The 16,884-nt window shown below is 35.8% G+C and overlaps 1 protein-coding gene and 3 pseudogenes across 1 annotated transcript; 3 read left to right on the top strand and 1 right to left on the bottom strand.

Annotated features, from left to right (window-relative positions):
• Nucleotides 1-504: 504 nt before the first annotated feature.
• Nucleotides 505-1,619, top strand: LOC112088158 (annotated as a pseudogene).
• Nucleotides 1,620-2,105: 486 nt separating this feature from the next.
• Nucleotides 2,106-2,867, top strand: LOC18009681 (annotated as a pseudogene).
• Nucleotides 2,868-10,022: 7,155 nt separating this feature from the next.
• LOC18009582 lies at nt 10,023-11,457 on the top strand (annotated as a pseudogene).
• A 656-nt stretch (nt 11,458-12,113) lies between these two features.
• Nucleotides 12,114-16,013, bottom strand: LOC18009662 (probable disease resistance protein At1g58390). Its single transcript, XM_024149119.1, is given in 5 exon segments — nt 12,114-12,337; nt 12,461-14,634; nt 14,637-14,705; nt 14,896-15,042; nt 15,137-16,013. Coding segments are annotated over 4 exon segments (3,222 nt in total). The 3' UTR covers nt 12,114-12,337; nt 12,461-12,505.
• Nucleotides 16,014-16,884: the final 871 nt, after the last annotated feature.

Raw genomic sequence — 16,884 nt, 5'->3', positions numbered from 1 at the left:
ATGTACTTCGTATTTTTTCTTGTTCTATGTCGTAATGAAGTTTCTGTTTGAGTATGTACTTTGTTGTAGTAGATTTAATTTTTCTTGTATTTGTTGTTATTCTATGGCTTTGTACTTTGCAGATATTTATGGAGAGGCATCGAATCTTTGGTGTAGTGGAGAGGCATCAAATCTTTGGTGTAGTTCACGGGATTTAAACTTGTGGAGTAGAAGCTCCAACTTTTGGTGTTTTGCAGAGTCATGGAATCTTGAAAGAGCTTCTTTTTGTTTTTGTATCTTGTGTAACTTGTATTTTTGTAACTTGTAATTTCTGTAACGCGTAAGACACAAAATGTTCACCTCTTCTCTTATTTATACGCTCATTACAAGTATTGGTGCTCTTCAAACACAAACTCTCTTCTACTTGTTTCTTATCTTCCACCCAAATTTTCAAGTTTTATTCAGACACAACTCATCTCTTCTATTCTTTTCTCTTTTCTTCAACAAGCGACAGTTAAAAAAAAAGCCAAATACACTATGGCATCTTCATCAAATGATCCATTTGAGGGATATCTTGACCAACGTTTTGATGATCATTATGATGATTTTTTTGATCAGCAATTTGATGAAACGTTTTACCGTGTTATGGAGCAGCAAGCAACAAGAAAACCCAAGAAGAAGCGGGCCTATATTGAAAGAGAACGGGAAGAAGGGCACAACCGGTTGTGGAATGACTATTTTCGTGACGATGCCACATATCCGGCTCATACATTTCGACGTCGGTTTAGGATGGCCAAGCCGTTGTTCATGTACATTGTTGAACGTCTTTCCACCGAAATCCCGTTTTTTAAACAAACAAGAGATGCTGTGGGAAGATTCAGTCTCTCCGGACTACAAAAGTGCACGGCTGCAATTCGAATCATGGCCTACGGTTGTGCGGCAGACGCTGTTGATGAATACCTTCGCCTTGGAGCTAGTACGGCAATTTCTTGGGTTTAGAAGCAGTAGCATCTGAAGATCTATGGATTTGGCACGCTTTCTTTGGACCTCCAGGTACTCTAAACGACCTTAATGTTCTTGATCGGTCTCCCGTATTTGATGATGTTTTACAAGGGAAAGCTCCTGAGGTGAATTACATGGTCAACGGTCACCAATATCATTTGGCGTACTACCTCACGGATGGAATTTATCCCAGATGGGCAACTTTTGTCAAATCCATTCCGCTTCCACAAGATGAAAAATCAAGGTGTTTTGCTAAACGTCAAGAATCTGTCCGTAAAGATGTTGAACGTGCTTTTGGAGTCCTCCAAGCGCGCTTTGCGATCGTCAGAAATCCAGCGCTTGTTTGGGATAAAGAAAAAATCGGAAAGATTATGCGGGCATGCATCATATTGCACAATATGATAGTGGAAAACGAACGAGGAACCTATGCCCAGTTCAATCTTGCAGATTTTGAACAAGTCGACGCTAGCAGGACTTCACATGTGGATAGGACATATTCAACATATATGCCTACAAATATTTTAAACTTGATCGGGAACCGGAAAAAAGTTCGTGATAAGGAAATACATCAACGTTTGAAAGACGATCTGGTAGAACATATTTGGAACAAATTTGGGAACTCCGAGGATTACGACTAAAACGCTTTCTGTATTCAATATTTGTATTTTGTATTTTAAAATGTTCTTGTCATGAATAATAATTTGGTTTGTAATTATATATATATATATGTTATAAATTTAAATTTGTTATAATTTCTAATAAAAAAATAATATTATTTTATTTCCATGAACCTCATTACAGATTCAAGGTTGGAACCATTGAAAAAAGAGAAATTCTTACCTTTTAAACTTTTACAAAAAAATTACTAAAAAATCGCTTAGAACCCCTGTATGAGGTTCAGGGTTGAACATGCTCTTAGGACTTAGTTATTTCTAACTAGACTTACTTAAAGCTTGGGCCTTAGACAGAAAACGCAGGCCATTTAATTCCTTAAAGCAACTCCACTTATATGGCCCATCTTCTCTTCTTGTTGACTTTGTTGACCACTTCATCTTCTTCTTTCTTCTCACGACACTTCTTCTCTTCTTCCTTTCTTCTCTTTAGTTCTTCATCATCATCACCTTATGCTGCTTTTCGTCTTTTCCTTTTGCAGGAACACTCAAAGGATCATCTCTCAACACTTATCCCATAAACTCTTTGTGGCGCGATCTCAACACAAAACCAAAGAAACCGTCCTTCATGTGTGCTTACAGTTTCCTACTCATCATCCTCTTCCCTCCTGGTTCAGCCTCTGGATAAAACCTGATCAAACCCTAACCAACGACATCAGGAAGAAGAAAAAGAATAAGAAGTCTAAGGGAAATACTCTGTTGGTACCAGTACCTTGTTCCTATTGTAATAACGTGCCAATATTCTTCGTCAGGATTGGTTTAGAATGCTATGGACTCTTGCAAAACAGCGCTCCGTCCTCTGTCTTGTTGATCCGCAATAAGGGATAATAGGGAGATTTTCTTGTGGCGTAAAGGTCCAAACATGACTGTAGCTCGAGAGAGAGCAGTTGCAGGCATAGTAGATGGTAAAATATACGTAATGGGAGGTTGCAATGCAGATGAATCCAAAAATTGGGCTGAGGTTTACGACCCCAAGACTCAAAATGTCTACCTGACCCTGGAGCCGAGATTCGAAACTCTTCGATTAAAACATTAGAGGTGCTCCATAGAAAGCTTTACGTTAGAACCCACGAGAAGAAAGATTATGTTTATGATCCAAGAACGAGTAAATGGGGTGATGTGAAGAAACCGCACGTGAAGGTTTTGGTAAACAAAGTAGAACAATTCTTGAGTTCACGTCTAGGGGTGAACATCTTTATTCACCTCCTTGTTTAGTAACCAATCAAAATATTATTTTAATCAAACAATTAAGGTAAGTTGATATTTTTATCACAGAAAATTAAAAATTTAATATTATTCAAATAAAAATTCGATTGAATCATTAAAATAATTTTTTTAGTTACTTTCTCTTATTTTAACCAATGAAAATAAGCCAAATGTTTATCAAAATAACATATTTTCTAATTTATTTTCTAATGAGGGAAAACTAAACCTTGAATTAGAAATAGTGAACCCAATCATAATATTAAATTTTATTTATAATTTATTTTTGATAAACATATATTATGTAAAAAAATATATGTTTATCAAAAATAAATTATAAATAAAATTTAATATTATGCTTGGGTTCACTATTTCTAATTTAGGGCTTAGTTTTCCCCCATTAGAAAAGAAATTTTAAAATGTGTTATTTTGATCAATTATGTTAATAAATTTAATTATTTGGCTTATTTTCATTGGTTAAAATAAGAGGAAGTAAGTAAAAAAAAATATTATAATGACTAAATCAAATTTTTATTTGAATAATAATAAATTTTTAAATTTCTATGATAAAAATGTCAACTTACATTTATTGTTTAACTTACCTTAATTGTTTGATTAAAATAATATTGATTTTTATTTTAAATTAGATGGCATGTTTTGATTGGTTAGAAAACAAGAAGGTGAATAAAGATGTTCAACCCAAGAATTGTTCAACAAAGTATGGTACCGTTGTGGTATACAAAACTTCTTGTGGTATGACGTAAAGCCTAAGGAATGGAGAGTGGTCCGAGGTTTGGCTACGTTGAATAAACATTGTCGTCGTAGTGTGATTGAGATGGCCAGGTACAATGGGAAACTCTTAATCTTATGGGACGTCAATACAAATATATTTGGTGTGCTGTGATTACGATTGGAAAACGTAACGGTGATGAAGTTTGGGGAATGATTGAGTGGGCTAGTATTTTGCTTAAGGTTCCCAGTTCATACGTTTTCTTGCGTAGGCTAGCGACTTCGCTTTGATCAACTGTAATGGTTTTTTTTCTTTCTTTTTTTAACCACTGCCAATTCCCAATGGTTTTTTTTCTTTATCCATGTTGTTATTTAGTGTATTACGTTAGAAATTTATACACAACTAGATTAACACATTCTTATCTAACATCTATGTTGCTAAAATATATAACTTTTTTAAAAAAATAAAAAGATAACTAGGACATATAAATATATATTATGGTTTATGTTATATCACGAATTGATTTATAAGGATTGACTGGTATATCAACTGAATAGTAGAATATTCGAATAGCAAAATAATAAAATAGAGGACGAGAAAACTGATAAAACTGAACAACCTCAAAACGCCAAAAAAACCACTTTGTTAGATGAAATGAATTTTTGTGTGAACTAATTGTATAAATATAAAACATGCAAAATAAATTAAAAAATAGCTTGTTAATTTTCACTTTTTAAAAAAAAAAATCTCGGGTACATACTCGAGAGAATCACATTTTCAAAATGTCAAAAAATTATATACTATTTCGGGGGTTATTCACCGCTTTGACTGAACCTGAATTCGATAGAACTTGGCAACTCTTATCAAGCCGAAGTAAATTGAACTCAGCCAAAAAAAACATAATGGACCGAGTTCGGCCAACATGAGCAAAACCGGATCAACGGAGATCGGTATACTGAGTTTTTTTTTTGCCAAATATTTGAATTTCATTATAAAATGATATGGTTTATAAAAGCTTACAAAGGATTTTTAGCTAAGTAGGAAACAGCCTCTTGCCAAAAAAAAAAAAAACAACAAAGTGAACCTAACTATAAAATTACGAGTTAGCAGATTTGGAGATTGCTCACGAGAGAGCCATATTTGCATCAGCTCTCTAAAAGATTTGCACTTCCGTTTGCCTAGTATTGTGTTTCGAACTAGGTGGTCAATGATTTTGAACATTGCTTGAGGAGTACAGGAGATGTGATTGTGTAGCCTGTTGTTCCTTTCTAACACAATACTATAAATCGTGGCCTGAGCTACCAATTGTCGCAACGTCTTGGGAGAGTATTATCTCGCATACCTAGCCAAACTGAGAAGGCTGACCAGGTGTGGAAAGCAAAAGGAGGATATCCTAACCTGTTGAGAGCGAGATCCCAAAGCTGTTCACTCACTTCGTATCTCAGAAAAAGGTGATCACGGTTCTCTTCGTAAGCATCACAGAGGCAACAAGAGATTGGAATTTGGACTCCCCATTGCACGAGACTAGCTTTAGTAAGGAGGCGGTCTTGGGTGGCAAACCACATCGTGAAAGCGTGTCTTGGTATAGCGCCCTTGAACCAAACAGAAGCAGTCCAAGATTGATAGGGAGCACGCGATCTCAATGATTCCCGAGTGTGCTTAGTTGAGATAGAGACCAAATCTCGATCATTAGCTTGCCAATAATATGAGTCATCAGAATCAGAGGCATATGGAAGATCAAGCGTGGTGAGGTCAACTTGCAGAGATTCAGCCGCTGGAGATCTAGCCCCTCTTAAGATCCATCCTTGAGAATTGCAGGCTGCAGATACTGAAGCAGAGAGAGGGATAACTACTTCACGAGGATCACCAGGGCCAACACATCAATGAGAGGAACAAGAGGCATCCAGTGGTCCAACCAGAAGCTCACACTATGACCATTTCCAATTCTGGCTCTTAGAAATCGAGCAGCAAGAGGCCGCAATGCCAGCAGGGACTTCCATGTCCATGAAGAATGTTGCTTCTCGTCGCAGGTCCAGAGAATGTTGCATTTTAACCTGTAAGATTTAATCCAATTTGCCCAAGGAGAGTTAGTATTGGCAAACAACAACCAGATAAGTCTTAGGCGCAGCGTTTTATTCCACAAGTGAAAATCCCGCAATCCAAGACCTCCTTCCTCTTTAGGAAGACAGACAATAGATCAAGAGATTTTAGCCATGGATTTTTTGGAGATATCTCCACCCCATAAGAACCTGGAACAAAGGCTTTGGATTTTCTTTAAGCAACCTTTGGGAAGAGTGAATGCCAAAATCCAGAAGTTGACAGTTCCGTAAATCACTGAAGAAATCAGCTGCTTCCGACCAGCAAACGATAATGCTTTCGAAGACCAGGAAGAGGATCTGGATGTGATCTTGTTAAGAAGAGGCCTATAATCACAAAGCTGCAGTTTCCGATGCATAAGAGGGAGTCTGAGGTAACGAATGGGCATTGAACCAAGGGTGAAACCAAGACTGTTAATGTCTTCAGTTTCATCCTGGTTCAATCCTGTAGTGAAAAACTTGGTTTTACCTCTATTCATCGAGAGACCAGACCATTGAGAAAACGAATCTAGAGTTGCCGCAATACCTTCAAGAGATTGTTTTTCTCCATCAAAGAAAAGAATAATATCATCTGCAAAAGCCAGGTGAGATACTTGCGGATCAGAAGCATTTGGGTGAAAACCAATGGCCCCGCTGTTATATTTTGAGTTCTGATTTTGGCAGGTGCTGATTTTGGCAGAACAGTAGATGGGAGAAAGATTCTGCAACTCTCTTCTCTAATTCTGAGTAGTTTTCACGGCTAAAAGATCTGATGACACTCTTTAGATCTGTAAGCTTCTTGGAGACGCAAAACATCTTTCACCCTGAGAAGTTTAAGGAATTCCAGCAAGCTCTAATCTCTGCAAAATCTGGATGCTTATTCAGCATTGAGAATAACTTAAAAGGGCGCTTCTGCGTTGGCTTCTTTGCATCAAGGAAAAGACATGATGGACTATGATCAGATATTCCAGGATCTCCAAACACACCAATAAAATCAGGAAAGGATAGCATCCAGACGTCGTTCACTAAAATTCTGTTAAGCTTCTTGGCAACATTCCCAGAGATGTGTTTATTTGACCATGTAAATGTGTTGCCACAGAAAGGAAGATCAAAGAGGGCATTTCACTCCAAGCATTGCTTAAAATCTCTCATGAAACGAGTAGAGGTGAACTGATCGGGAGATGAGTGTTCAAAAGCATGGAGCGTTTCATTCAAGTCACCTAATATAGTTACCAGCGACCAGAGGCGAACAAGCTAGAGAATCCAAATCAGACCAAAGGAGCCTTCTTTCTCTTCTGCAGTTTGACCCATAGACAAAAGAGACAGCGAAATCGAGAGACACAAACAGAAGCTTGACAATGCAGTTAATCAACTGAAGGGATTTAGATAATGCCGTGACTTGAACCGAGGGATGCCAAACAAGCCAAATCTTTCTCGAATCTGAGAACTCGTAGTTGCTTTCCAAAAACCATCCAGGAAAGGCTCTATTAATAATAGTTGAGGCATTCGAAGAAGAAACCTGAGTTTCAATATGACAACCGAAAATAGGGTTATGAACCTTAAACCATTTCCTAAAACTGCGCCGCTTTACAGAATTGTTAAAACCTCTAATATTCCAACAAAAAATATTCATAAAACAGGAAAAGGTTAGAGGTTTAGAGGGCCTCCAGCCTTATACCGAGATTTCTGTTACTTCAAAAGATGCTTGGAGATCACCCGGATGAATCTATCATTGCCATCTTCCGGGTTGTCCTCATCATCAGAAATCTCCTCTGAATCCGAGACAAAATCTTCCTCTGCAAAGCTAGAATGAGAAGAGAAACGCCTGCGTGTACTCAGGTCAACACATAAACTTCCTTTAGATAAATCCACTGAGTAAGCCTCTCAGAAATCCTGAGATTTATCGATGGCTAGAGGAGGCATACTAGAAGAAGCTTCGAGTGAGTCTCTTGTTGGGGCAGCTGCATGCGGCAGAAGAGGGCCTGAGGAGGCTGCAGAAGGAGACTCCTTTTTAGAACCATCCTTAGGATCGTCAGCAGAAAGAGGAACATTATTGGATCTGATCTTTGGATCGATTGCTTTGTAGACTTGGACAGGTTTGGGGACAATTGGCATAAGGCTTTTGATTGGAGCTTTACCTTTCGCCTTGTCCTTTTTTGCTAGGGCAGTTCGCTGAGATGTGCTTGACAGAGTTACATATTGAGCACAAAACAGGAGCAGCCGAGCATTTTGATAAGGTGTGCCCGACCTTCTTGCAGAAGCTACAAAACTAGGGGAGCCAGGGACTTGATACTTTGATTCCGCGTGTCTCACCAGATTCGAATTGGGAGTTCACATACTCAGGGAGAGGCTTCTTTGGGTCGATGACTGTGTAGATTTTAGCCACTTCAATGTTTGTCAGGTTTGCAGTTGCTAACTGGAGGCAAATGCGATGACCAACCATTCTCGCAATTTCCTGAAACCCTTCTGGATTGAAGAATTGCATAGGGACACCATAAAGATCGAGCCAGACAGACACCCTAGACAGCTCCAGCTTTTCATGTTGAATACCCGGAGACCACTTGGCGACGAACATGGTCTGATAATCCACTTGCCACAAGCTTTGGCTCAGGATGTGACGGCGAGTATTCAGGCAGGGCACTCTGAATAAAAATGCATTACTCTCCATCTTAGAAACAAATATATCACGTCGATGGCGGCTCCATACGCCGTTTAGAATGGCGTGAACAGCTCCACGGACTGGCGGTTCTTCGTAAAATTGACCAACAATAAAACATTCCCAGGCTTTCTTGTTCTTTTCGATGACAAAATTAGGGATCTTAACACAAAGTTCATCTAACTAGGGGATGTTGGAGCAACTGGCGATTTACCAGAACACAGAGAGAGAAGAGGGGACGAGCTGCCAGATCCAGTGGGGATTTGACTAGGGGATGTTTTTTTGGGGGGGTTTCTTCTTAGCCATGAGGGCGGGAGGGAGTCATCGCCGAGATCGGCGAAGGTGAAGGGTGAAAGAAAGGGTTCGCAGTTTCACAGAAAGAAACTGTGCCAATGTTTTTTGTTGTTTTTTTTCATCGGTATACTGAGTTAAACCAAACAAAACCTAGTTTGAGACAGACTCTTTTGTAGGAAGCACAACTTATCTCCAACATAAGGTTAATATTTTTAATGTAAATGAATAATCCTCTTTATTAAAATAGAAGCATGTTTTATGTTCAAATAGATTTTTTAAAAAGTTTTTTATTATTTTGTTTTTGAACAATTCTTATTTATGTTACCAAACAAATCAATTTAATATAATATTAATAAATATTTTTTATTTATATTTTAAAATAAATTCGAAAATTTAAATTAAAATTTATATTTGTTATAAATTTCCTTAAATATAGGTTATATTATTTATCAAAAACTATAAATTATTTTTATATATTTTATAAAAATAATAAATCGGATATTTATTTAAATTTAATTTAAATAATCAAATTTAAATAATAATTTCAATAACAAAATGAAAATGATATATTATTGTATATTTTTATTGAATAAGTTTAAAAGTATAAATATTTAAATCTAAAAATATATAAAATATACAAATAATATGAATGGACGGATTAGAATTATGTTTTAATAATCACAGTCATTTTTTGATTAATATAAATAACCATATTATATTGACGTTTTTATAATTATTGTACTTTTCAGATTAATATGAACAGATGAGTTAGAATAATAGTTTTTCAACCCTGATAATATACTAAAAAAAATTAATAGAAATAAATTATATATAAATATAAATATTTTTTTATCAATTATTAGAAAATTATAATAAAATACAAAAATACAAATTATATTATAAAATTTGATAAACTAAAAATAATTCCGGTGCGAATGCACGATGTAAAATCTCGTAAATATTAAAATAAAACAAAGTGACAATAGGTTAGTAATTTTCCCAGAAGAATTGCTTTATAGTATAAATTAAAGATCAAATCTATCCAAATATGAATCCCTTCGGGGACATCCGATAAAAAAATCTATCCAAATATGAAAATATATAGTACTCCCATTATTACAAATGATTGTATGCTTTAGATCCATTAAAAAAATCTGGTAAGTGAATTATTTGACGACCATTACCTTAAAAAAAAAGTTTAGTAATAAAAGATCGGACCAGAAAACATTTAGAGTAAAATAACACTCAAAACAAAGAAAAATGAACGACGACAAAAAAAAAAAAAGAATGACCTGAGAGTGAAAACAAAACAAAAACGAAAAAAATTAGTAAACCGGGAGAAGAAAGGCCCATGGTTTGCTTACAGAAGAACCGCGTTAAATGCCCACAAGTCGAAGAACCCTAATAACCCATTTCTTGCACGATCACTGGTCCACTCTTTCTCTCTGAGAAAATCGTCGAAGAAGAAGCGTTTCAGCTTTCTGAATTTCCTCTACCTAAACTAAGTTACATCATCCATGGCTGAACGAGGTGGAGAACGCGGCGGCGACCGTGGCCGTTTCGAACGTAGATTCGGTGGCCGTGGCGGCGGAAGAGGCGGTCCTATAGGTCGTGGTCGCCATGGAGGCTGTCCCGAGGAAAAACCGAATGGACACCAGTCACCAAGCTTGGTTGTCTAGTGAAAGAAGGTAAAATCCAGAAGCTAGAACACATCTACCTTCACTCTCTCTCTGTGAAGGAATACCAAATCATAGATCTCCTAGTCGGATCTTCGTTGAAAGACCAGAGCTTGTCAGACGACGAAATTCAAGGCCTTCGTCGTCGTCAGAGATGGTAACGGACATGTTGGATTGGGAGTGAAATGTTCCTAGGTGGTTTCGACCGCAATTAGAGGAGGAATCATTCTTGCGAAGCTTTCTGTGATTCCGGTGAGAAGAGATTATTGGGGAAATAAGATTGGAACGTGTGGATCTGTGACTGTGAGGATGGTTCCAGCTCCAAGAGCTGCTGGTATTGTCGCTGCTAGGATTCCTAAGAAGGATCTACCAAAACGCTCGGAAACTTTTTCAAGGTCTGTTTCAGTTCTTCCTTATACCGTAGATTCACTTTGTTGAATGATGATTCATTTGTGAATTTGTGAATTTCAGTGATGTAGTTGAAGAATTCTATAATTTAGCTTGAAATAGGAATTAAGTGTACATTTGATTAGTTTTTTTTTTCTGGGAGGATGATGTCATAAAGACTTCACATTTATACAGTTGTGATTCTTGATCAACCTTAATCTGTAGCTGTAAATGTCATTTGCAACTTGTAGATAGTGTTGGAACAGATTTCTTTTGTTTATCTACAACCCAATTGCTTAGTTTGATGGATGATTGATTGATCTTGGGGTTTGATGTTGTATGTGTTATGATACAACTCAGTTTCTTGATTATGTATATGATTATCTACAAACTAATTTTCATTATTATGTTTAATAATCTACAACTCAGTTTCTTGATTATGTTATCAGTTATGATCGATTGATAATTGGTTTGATGTTGTTTATTTTTCGATACAGGCTACTTTTGATTGCCTTTATCTGGAAAGAAACTAGGTTTTCGATATCGCCATACTTATACACCGATATCTTGGATAAGGAGCAACTCCCTGCAGCCAAAGCTATCACCGAGGTTGAAGACCAAGCTTAAAGATTGTACCTTCCTTCATGGGATTAGTTTGGTTTTGGTTGTTGCAAATTTTTTGATTCCTTCTTCGGAGTAGAGTCTATCAGAATTTGACATTGGAGGTTTTATTTATAAGGATAATAGTTTTTAGTTATGTTTTTGGATTCTTGTTAGGTGTTATGTTTTCATGCAAATTCAATGAAATTCAATTACTATTTCCTACTTGTTTCTGTTATACATTCGACTGAAATAAGGGACCTAATTCAAAGATAATATGTGAGTTGTATTCACGATAAACATAATTATAATCGTTGCAGTAGAATATAACATTAAGGACTTTTTAATAATCTTCTGATCACAATCTCTTTTGACAACATCATATATGAGTTATATCAGTTTTAGTTCTTATATATTCGTTAAAAGATAGGAGCTAGAAAGTAGATCAGTGTTAGCATAAAATGGAACACCAATATGATTTTATCAAGTGGTGAGACTCAACCATAACCATACTGTAATGAGTACAAGGCTTATAATTTGTAGATTTGGTTATACCTGCTAATTATAAGTTCCTGAGTGAGATCTTGTATAAAGCAAGACTTGATTAGTATAACTGATCTTGAAATAGAGAAGAAGGAAAAATAGAAGAATTGAAAGTACAATACTGAAATGAACAAACAGAAAGTTACCTGAAGAAACAAAAGTGAAAAAGAAGAAGGTTTGAACGATCTGATGCAACAGGAAATTAGGAATGACCGAAAGGTGAATGAAAAGTGTTTGAGATTTAATGATCATCATTACTCATTAATCAAACAAGCAAACATAAATCCAATGTTGAATAATAATATAAAAAAAAACCACAATAATAATCAGTGCACGATCCAACACAACAGTAATTAAGAATGAGTGAAGAGAGTGATAAAAGGTTGAGATCGAATGATCAGTCAAACCAGCAAACATAAATAATAGAAATTGTAAGTCTGATTATGTAAACTGAGAAAACAACAAATGCAAAAGGCAGATGACCAGTTTGATAAGAGTGATTCGCCTGGGAAGAGATTCGTCTACAAAACATACGAATGAAACAGAATTTCAGCAGAATTGTAATCCACTCTAAGAATTTTAGATTCAATTGTGAAAACAAACAGAGAATTCATTTCCCCTTTTCTGAGGATGATTTTGTGTACCTGGTACGTCTGTCTGTACTGTAATTCTGAAAGCCTCATTCTCAATCATTCGTTTCCGAATGTAACAGAAGGGATGTGTTGGATTTTGTAATAATCTTCTCCTCCTTCCGACAGTCTCTCCTTCCATTCCTCTCCCATATATTCAATCTTCAGATTCTTCAAGGAAGTGATGAATCGTAACCCATCAGGAAGCTCTTTAAACTTCTTACAGTCTTTAATCACCAAACTATAAAGAACGGGCATGGAGCCTTCTTCTACTATCCACTCTTCCCACTCTTCTAATCCAGCAAACTTAAGCTTCTGCAATTGAGGAAACCCACCGGCCGAGCAAACCATTATCCTCCCACTGAAAGATTTATTATCTAATATAACCTCTTTCAATTGGGGTAACTTCTCTAAAATCTGCATCGGATCCTTCAAACTACATCCTTTAATCTTCAAAGTATGAAGAAGGGGCATGGAGCCTTCTTCTACTATCCACTCTTCCCACTCTTCTAATCCATCGAACCGAAGCTTCTGCAATTGAGGAAACCCACCGGCCGAGCAAACCATTCTCCTCCCACTGAAAGATTCATTATCTAATTTAACCTCTTTCAATTGGGGTAACTTCTCTAAAATCGGCATCGGATCCTCTTTCAAACTACATCCTTCAATCATCAAAGTATGAAGAAGGGGCATGGAGCCTTCTTCTACTATCCACTCTTCTAACTTCGTACAGCTAATAATCGTCAAAGAATGAAGAAGGGGCATGGAGCCTTCTTCTACTATCCACTCTTCCCACTCTTCTAATCCACCAAACTCAAGCTTCTGCAATTGAGGAAACCCACCAGCTGAGCAAACCATTCTCCTCCCACTGAAACTATTCGTCCATAAACAAACCTCTTTCAATTGGGGTAACTTTTCTAGAATCGGCATTGGATCCTCTTCCAAACAACAATCCTGAAGAGATATGGTTGTAAGGTGAGAAGGCAAGGGTTTAGGTACGCTTGGCATATATATCTCTAAAGACAGATGTTTGAGACGAACGGCCTCAATAACAAATCCCTTTTCTTTCTTCCTCTTGTCAATCGACGCACTATCATATATATCAAGATCTTCCAGGTGTCTCAGTCCACCTATTGATGCCGACAGAGCTTCTATACTTGTCCTCTCATTTAAATCGATTTCGAGAGTCCTCAACCTGTACATACCACTTAGATCCTCTACACTGCTATTCTCCGTTGAGAAATGCTTCAAGGTCTCCAATTTCTCTAGATTCCTCAATTCCAACTTTGACTTCTTTTTCATATTTCTTGGTAATTCAAGGTATCTCAATTCCCGCATCTCTTTTAAGACATTGGGCACATATACTGGAGATGCCCAGCTCTCTACACATAGATTCAAATAGAGCATCAGCTTCAGATTTTGTAGAGAAGATGGTAGATGAGTGATATATGCATTTTTTAAATTCAGATATCTTAAATGGATGAGCTTTCCAATGCTATAAGGTAACTTCTTTCCTTCAAATCTGGCTGCAGTGAGATTTAATACCCTCAGCAGTTGTAACTTCGTAAAGCTTAAACTTGATGGCTTCCATTCGCTGCTATAGTTATCCTTGCAGACAACAACGAGAGATCGAACCTTTGAATTATTTATCTCTCTCTCAACATCTAATGTAGTCGGATGCTGTGACACAAATCTGCGAGATGTACTACAAGAGCGTGGGGTCTGGGAGCAGATACCGACTATTTGTAGGAAGTTCTCTTCTTTCGCTTTAGACAAACAAATTTCTCTCATCATGTCATGCAAATGACAAGTTTCAAATCTCAGAGTTTTCACGTCTCTTTGGGAAATAACCATATTTCTCCTCACCAACTCCTCTATATACATTTCTCCAACATCTCGAATGGTCTCTCTATCGTGATACCTGCGTATTTCTTCTGCAGCCCAGTAATAGGAGAGTTCATGCACACGTATTTCATAATCTTCTGGAAAATGGGCCAAGTAGAGGAAGCAATGCTTTAAATGACTAGGCAGCTCTTCAAAGCTCAGTGACAATACATGGTAAATTAAACTGTTGTTGTCACCATTGAACTCAGTTCTTCCCATGAGATGAGATTGAATATTCTCAGATACTAGTTCCCAATCGTACAGTGTGTGTTTTGTAGCCAATAAGCCTCCTAATACTCTGACAAAGGCAATCCCCCACAATGTTTGATCATTTGCTTACCCATCTCTTCCATTTCCTCATCAACCTTCTTCAAATCTGCACAACATCATAGAAGAAAACAAAAAAACTTCATTTGGACAACAAAAGTAACAGTTCAATAGGTTGTGATAATGATATACTACAATCAGTTATTTAGGGCTAAGAAGATTGTCTTGATATCATTCAAAAACATATTTCATTTTGATCAAAATGAAGAAAAAAAAAATCGCTGCTTTTGAATGCTTACTGGATGCATCTTTGCTTGGCATTGCTATTTTTTGGAAAAGTGTCCAACTGTCTTCAATAGTTAGGCATCCCGGTTTGAAGTTGATATATGTTGTATCTCCATGCCCTGCGACATTCTCATTTCGAGAAGTAAGTAACACCTTCCAACCTGCAAAATATTTACTCATTTCATAATAATCATACAAAAAGAGCATAATGAGTATTACTTGTTTTCATCTTTCTTTTTGTTAAGTAAAAATCACCTTTTTTGGGTGGAAATATTCGCTTGATTACGCTCCAGTCTTCTTCTTTCCAAATGTCATCAAAGACAATTAAAGATTTAGATGTTTCCAGCAGTCCAAAGAGTTCACGATGGAGTGCAAATTCTGTCATCTCCAGTATTTTCTTTTCTTCTTCTTCGGGTTTGAGATTCTGCAAGATTGTTTGCCAAACATTCTTCAGCTTACAATCTTGTGAAACACACACCCATGCTAGTCTATCAAACTTATGTTTAACCATCTCATGATTAAAAGCTTGTCTAGCAAGGGTGGTTTTTCCGAGACCACCCATCCCAGTCATGGAAACCACTTGAACATTATCATCCTCCACCAAATATCCAAGCAACTTATCAACATTTTCTTCCACCCCCACAAAATTGCTTTCGTGTTCCCTATCAATTTCTTGTCGCATCTCTCTTTGTCTATCATGTAGAGGTTGCATATACCCGCCATCAGCAATACTTTGCTGTATTCCAAAACTTTGCATATCACTAATCATCTTGGAGATCGTCTTACTTATGCCTTCAATATCTAATGCAATTTCCCGACGATCTGGAAAAACACAAGCAAGTCTTCTGATACGCTTCTTGATGCCACTTGTTTTTCCAAATTTTTCTTTAAGAAGAAAGGTATCAACTATATCTTCTGCATCATAAATAATTTCCTTGATCTGTTCCAAAAATGTTCTCACCACCGCACTAGTATGTTTCTTGACATTCGCATCTTTCAGAAAAGAGCTTAACAAGTCAAGTTCACGTTTGAGTTCAGTAACTTCTTCATCAACTCCATGAAAGTGCGCATATTCTTGGCTCAGTACGTCACAAAGCTTTTGTACTCCAAACGACAAAAGTTTCCCAGCCATAATGGTTTCTGCTAAATTTGTTTTAAAATAAGAATCAAGCTACTTAATGACGAAAAAATCAATGTAGGTCTTTCATATTTAAATCTATTATATTAAAACAAAACCATTTTTAGTACTTGCTTCCAAATATTCTTAAAACTTTTTATTAAAATTATTTAAAAACAATTTTAAAATTATTCTAATTTATTGCAATATTATCTAAAAACACATTTTCTTTTATATATAAATTTAATTTCGAAAATTAGAGATTAATTTAGATACCTAAAGATTTCCATAAATATAAATTCTATTTAATTTAAAATACAAACTGTTTATTTTTGTAATTAAATATAATTTTAGAAAATATATATATTAATTTAAATTACTTTAGACTTCCTTAAATATAGATTCCATTTAATTTAACATTTAAGTTCAACTAATATTTTCAGAATAACATATATGATTAATGAATATTTTATTCTATTTAATCATATTTTAAAATCAAACTAAAATTTTACATATTGAAAAACTGATAAATATTAATATTATATAATAATTTGATAAAATAGGTTATGTTTTTTTATAATTGTGGTCTTACGTGAGCTAAAATTGTGGTTAGAACTTATAAAATATTAAAATAAAAATTATTTCAAAATTAGTAAATATTATATTATATATGGTGAGTTAGAATTATGGTTTCATAACCACAGTTATTTTCTGCTTAATAGAATAAGCGAATTGAAAACTGATAAATATTATAATTTGATATGACAGGTTAGGGTTGATAAAAAAAGATAGGATATATTAGGTTTTTTTTTATAATTGTGGTCATATGTGGGTTAAGTTATCAGAACATATAAAATATTAAAATAAAAATTATTTTAAAATTAGT

The sequence above is a fragment of the Eutrema salsugineum genome, unplaced genomic scaffold (assembly GCF_000478725.1).
Source record: "Eutrema salsugineum unplaced genomic scaffold, Eutsalg1_0 scaffold_8, whole genome shotgun sequence".
Taxonomy (NCBI): domain Eukaryota; kingdom Viridiplantae; phylum Streptophyta; class Magnoliopsida; order Brassicales; family Brassicaceae; genus Eutrema; species Eutrema salsugineum.
This window is presented reverse-complemented; position numbering and strand designations above follow the sequence as displayed.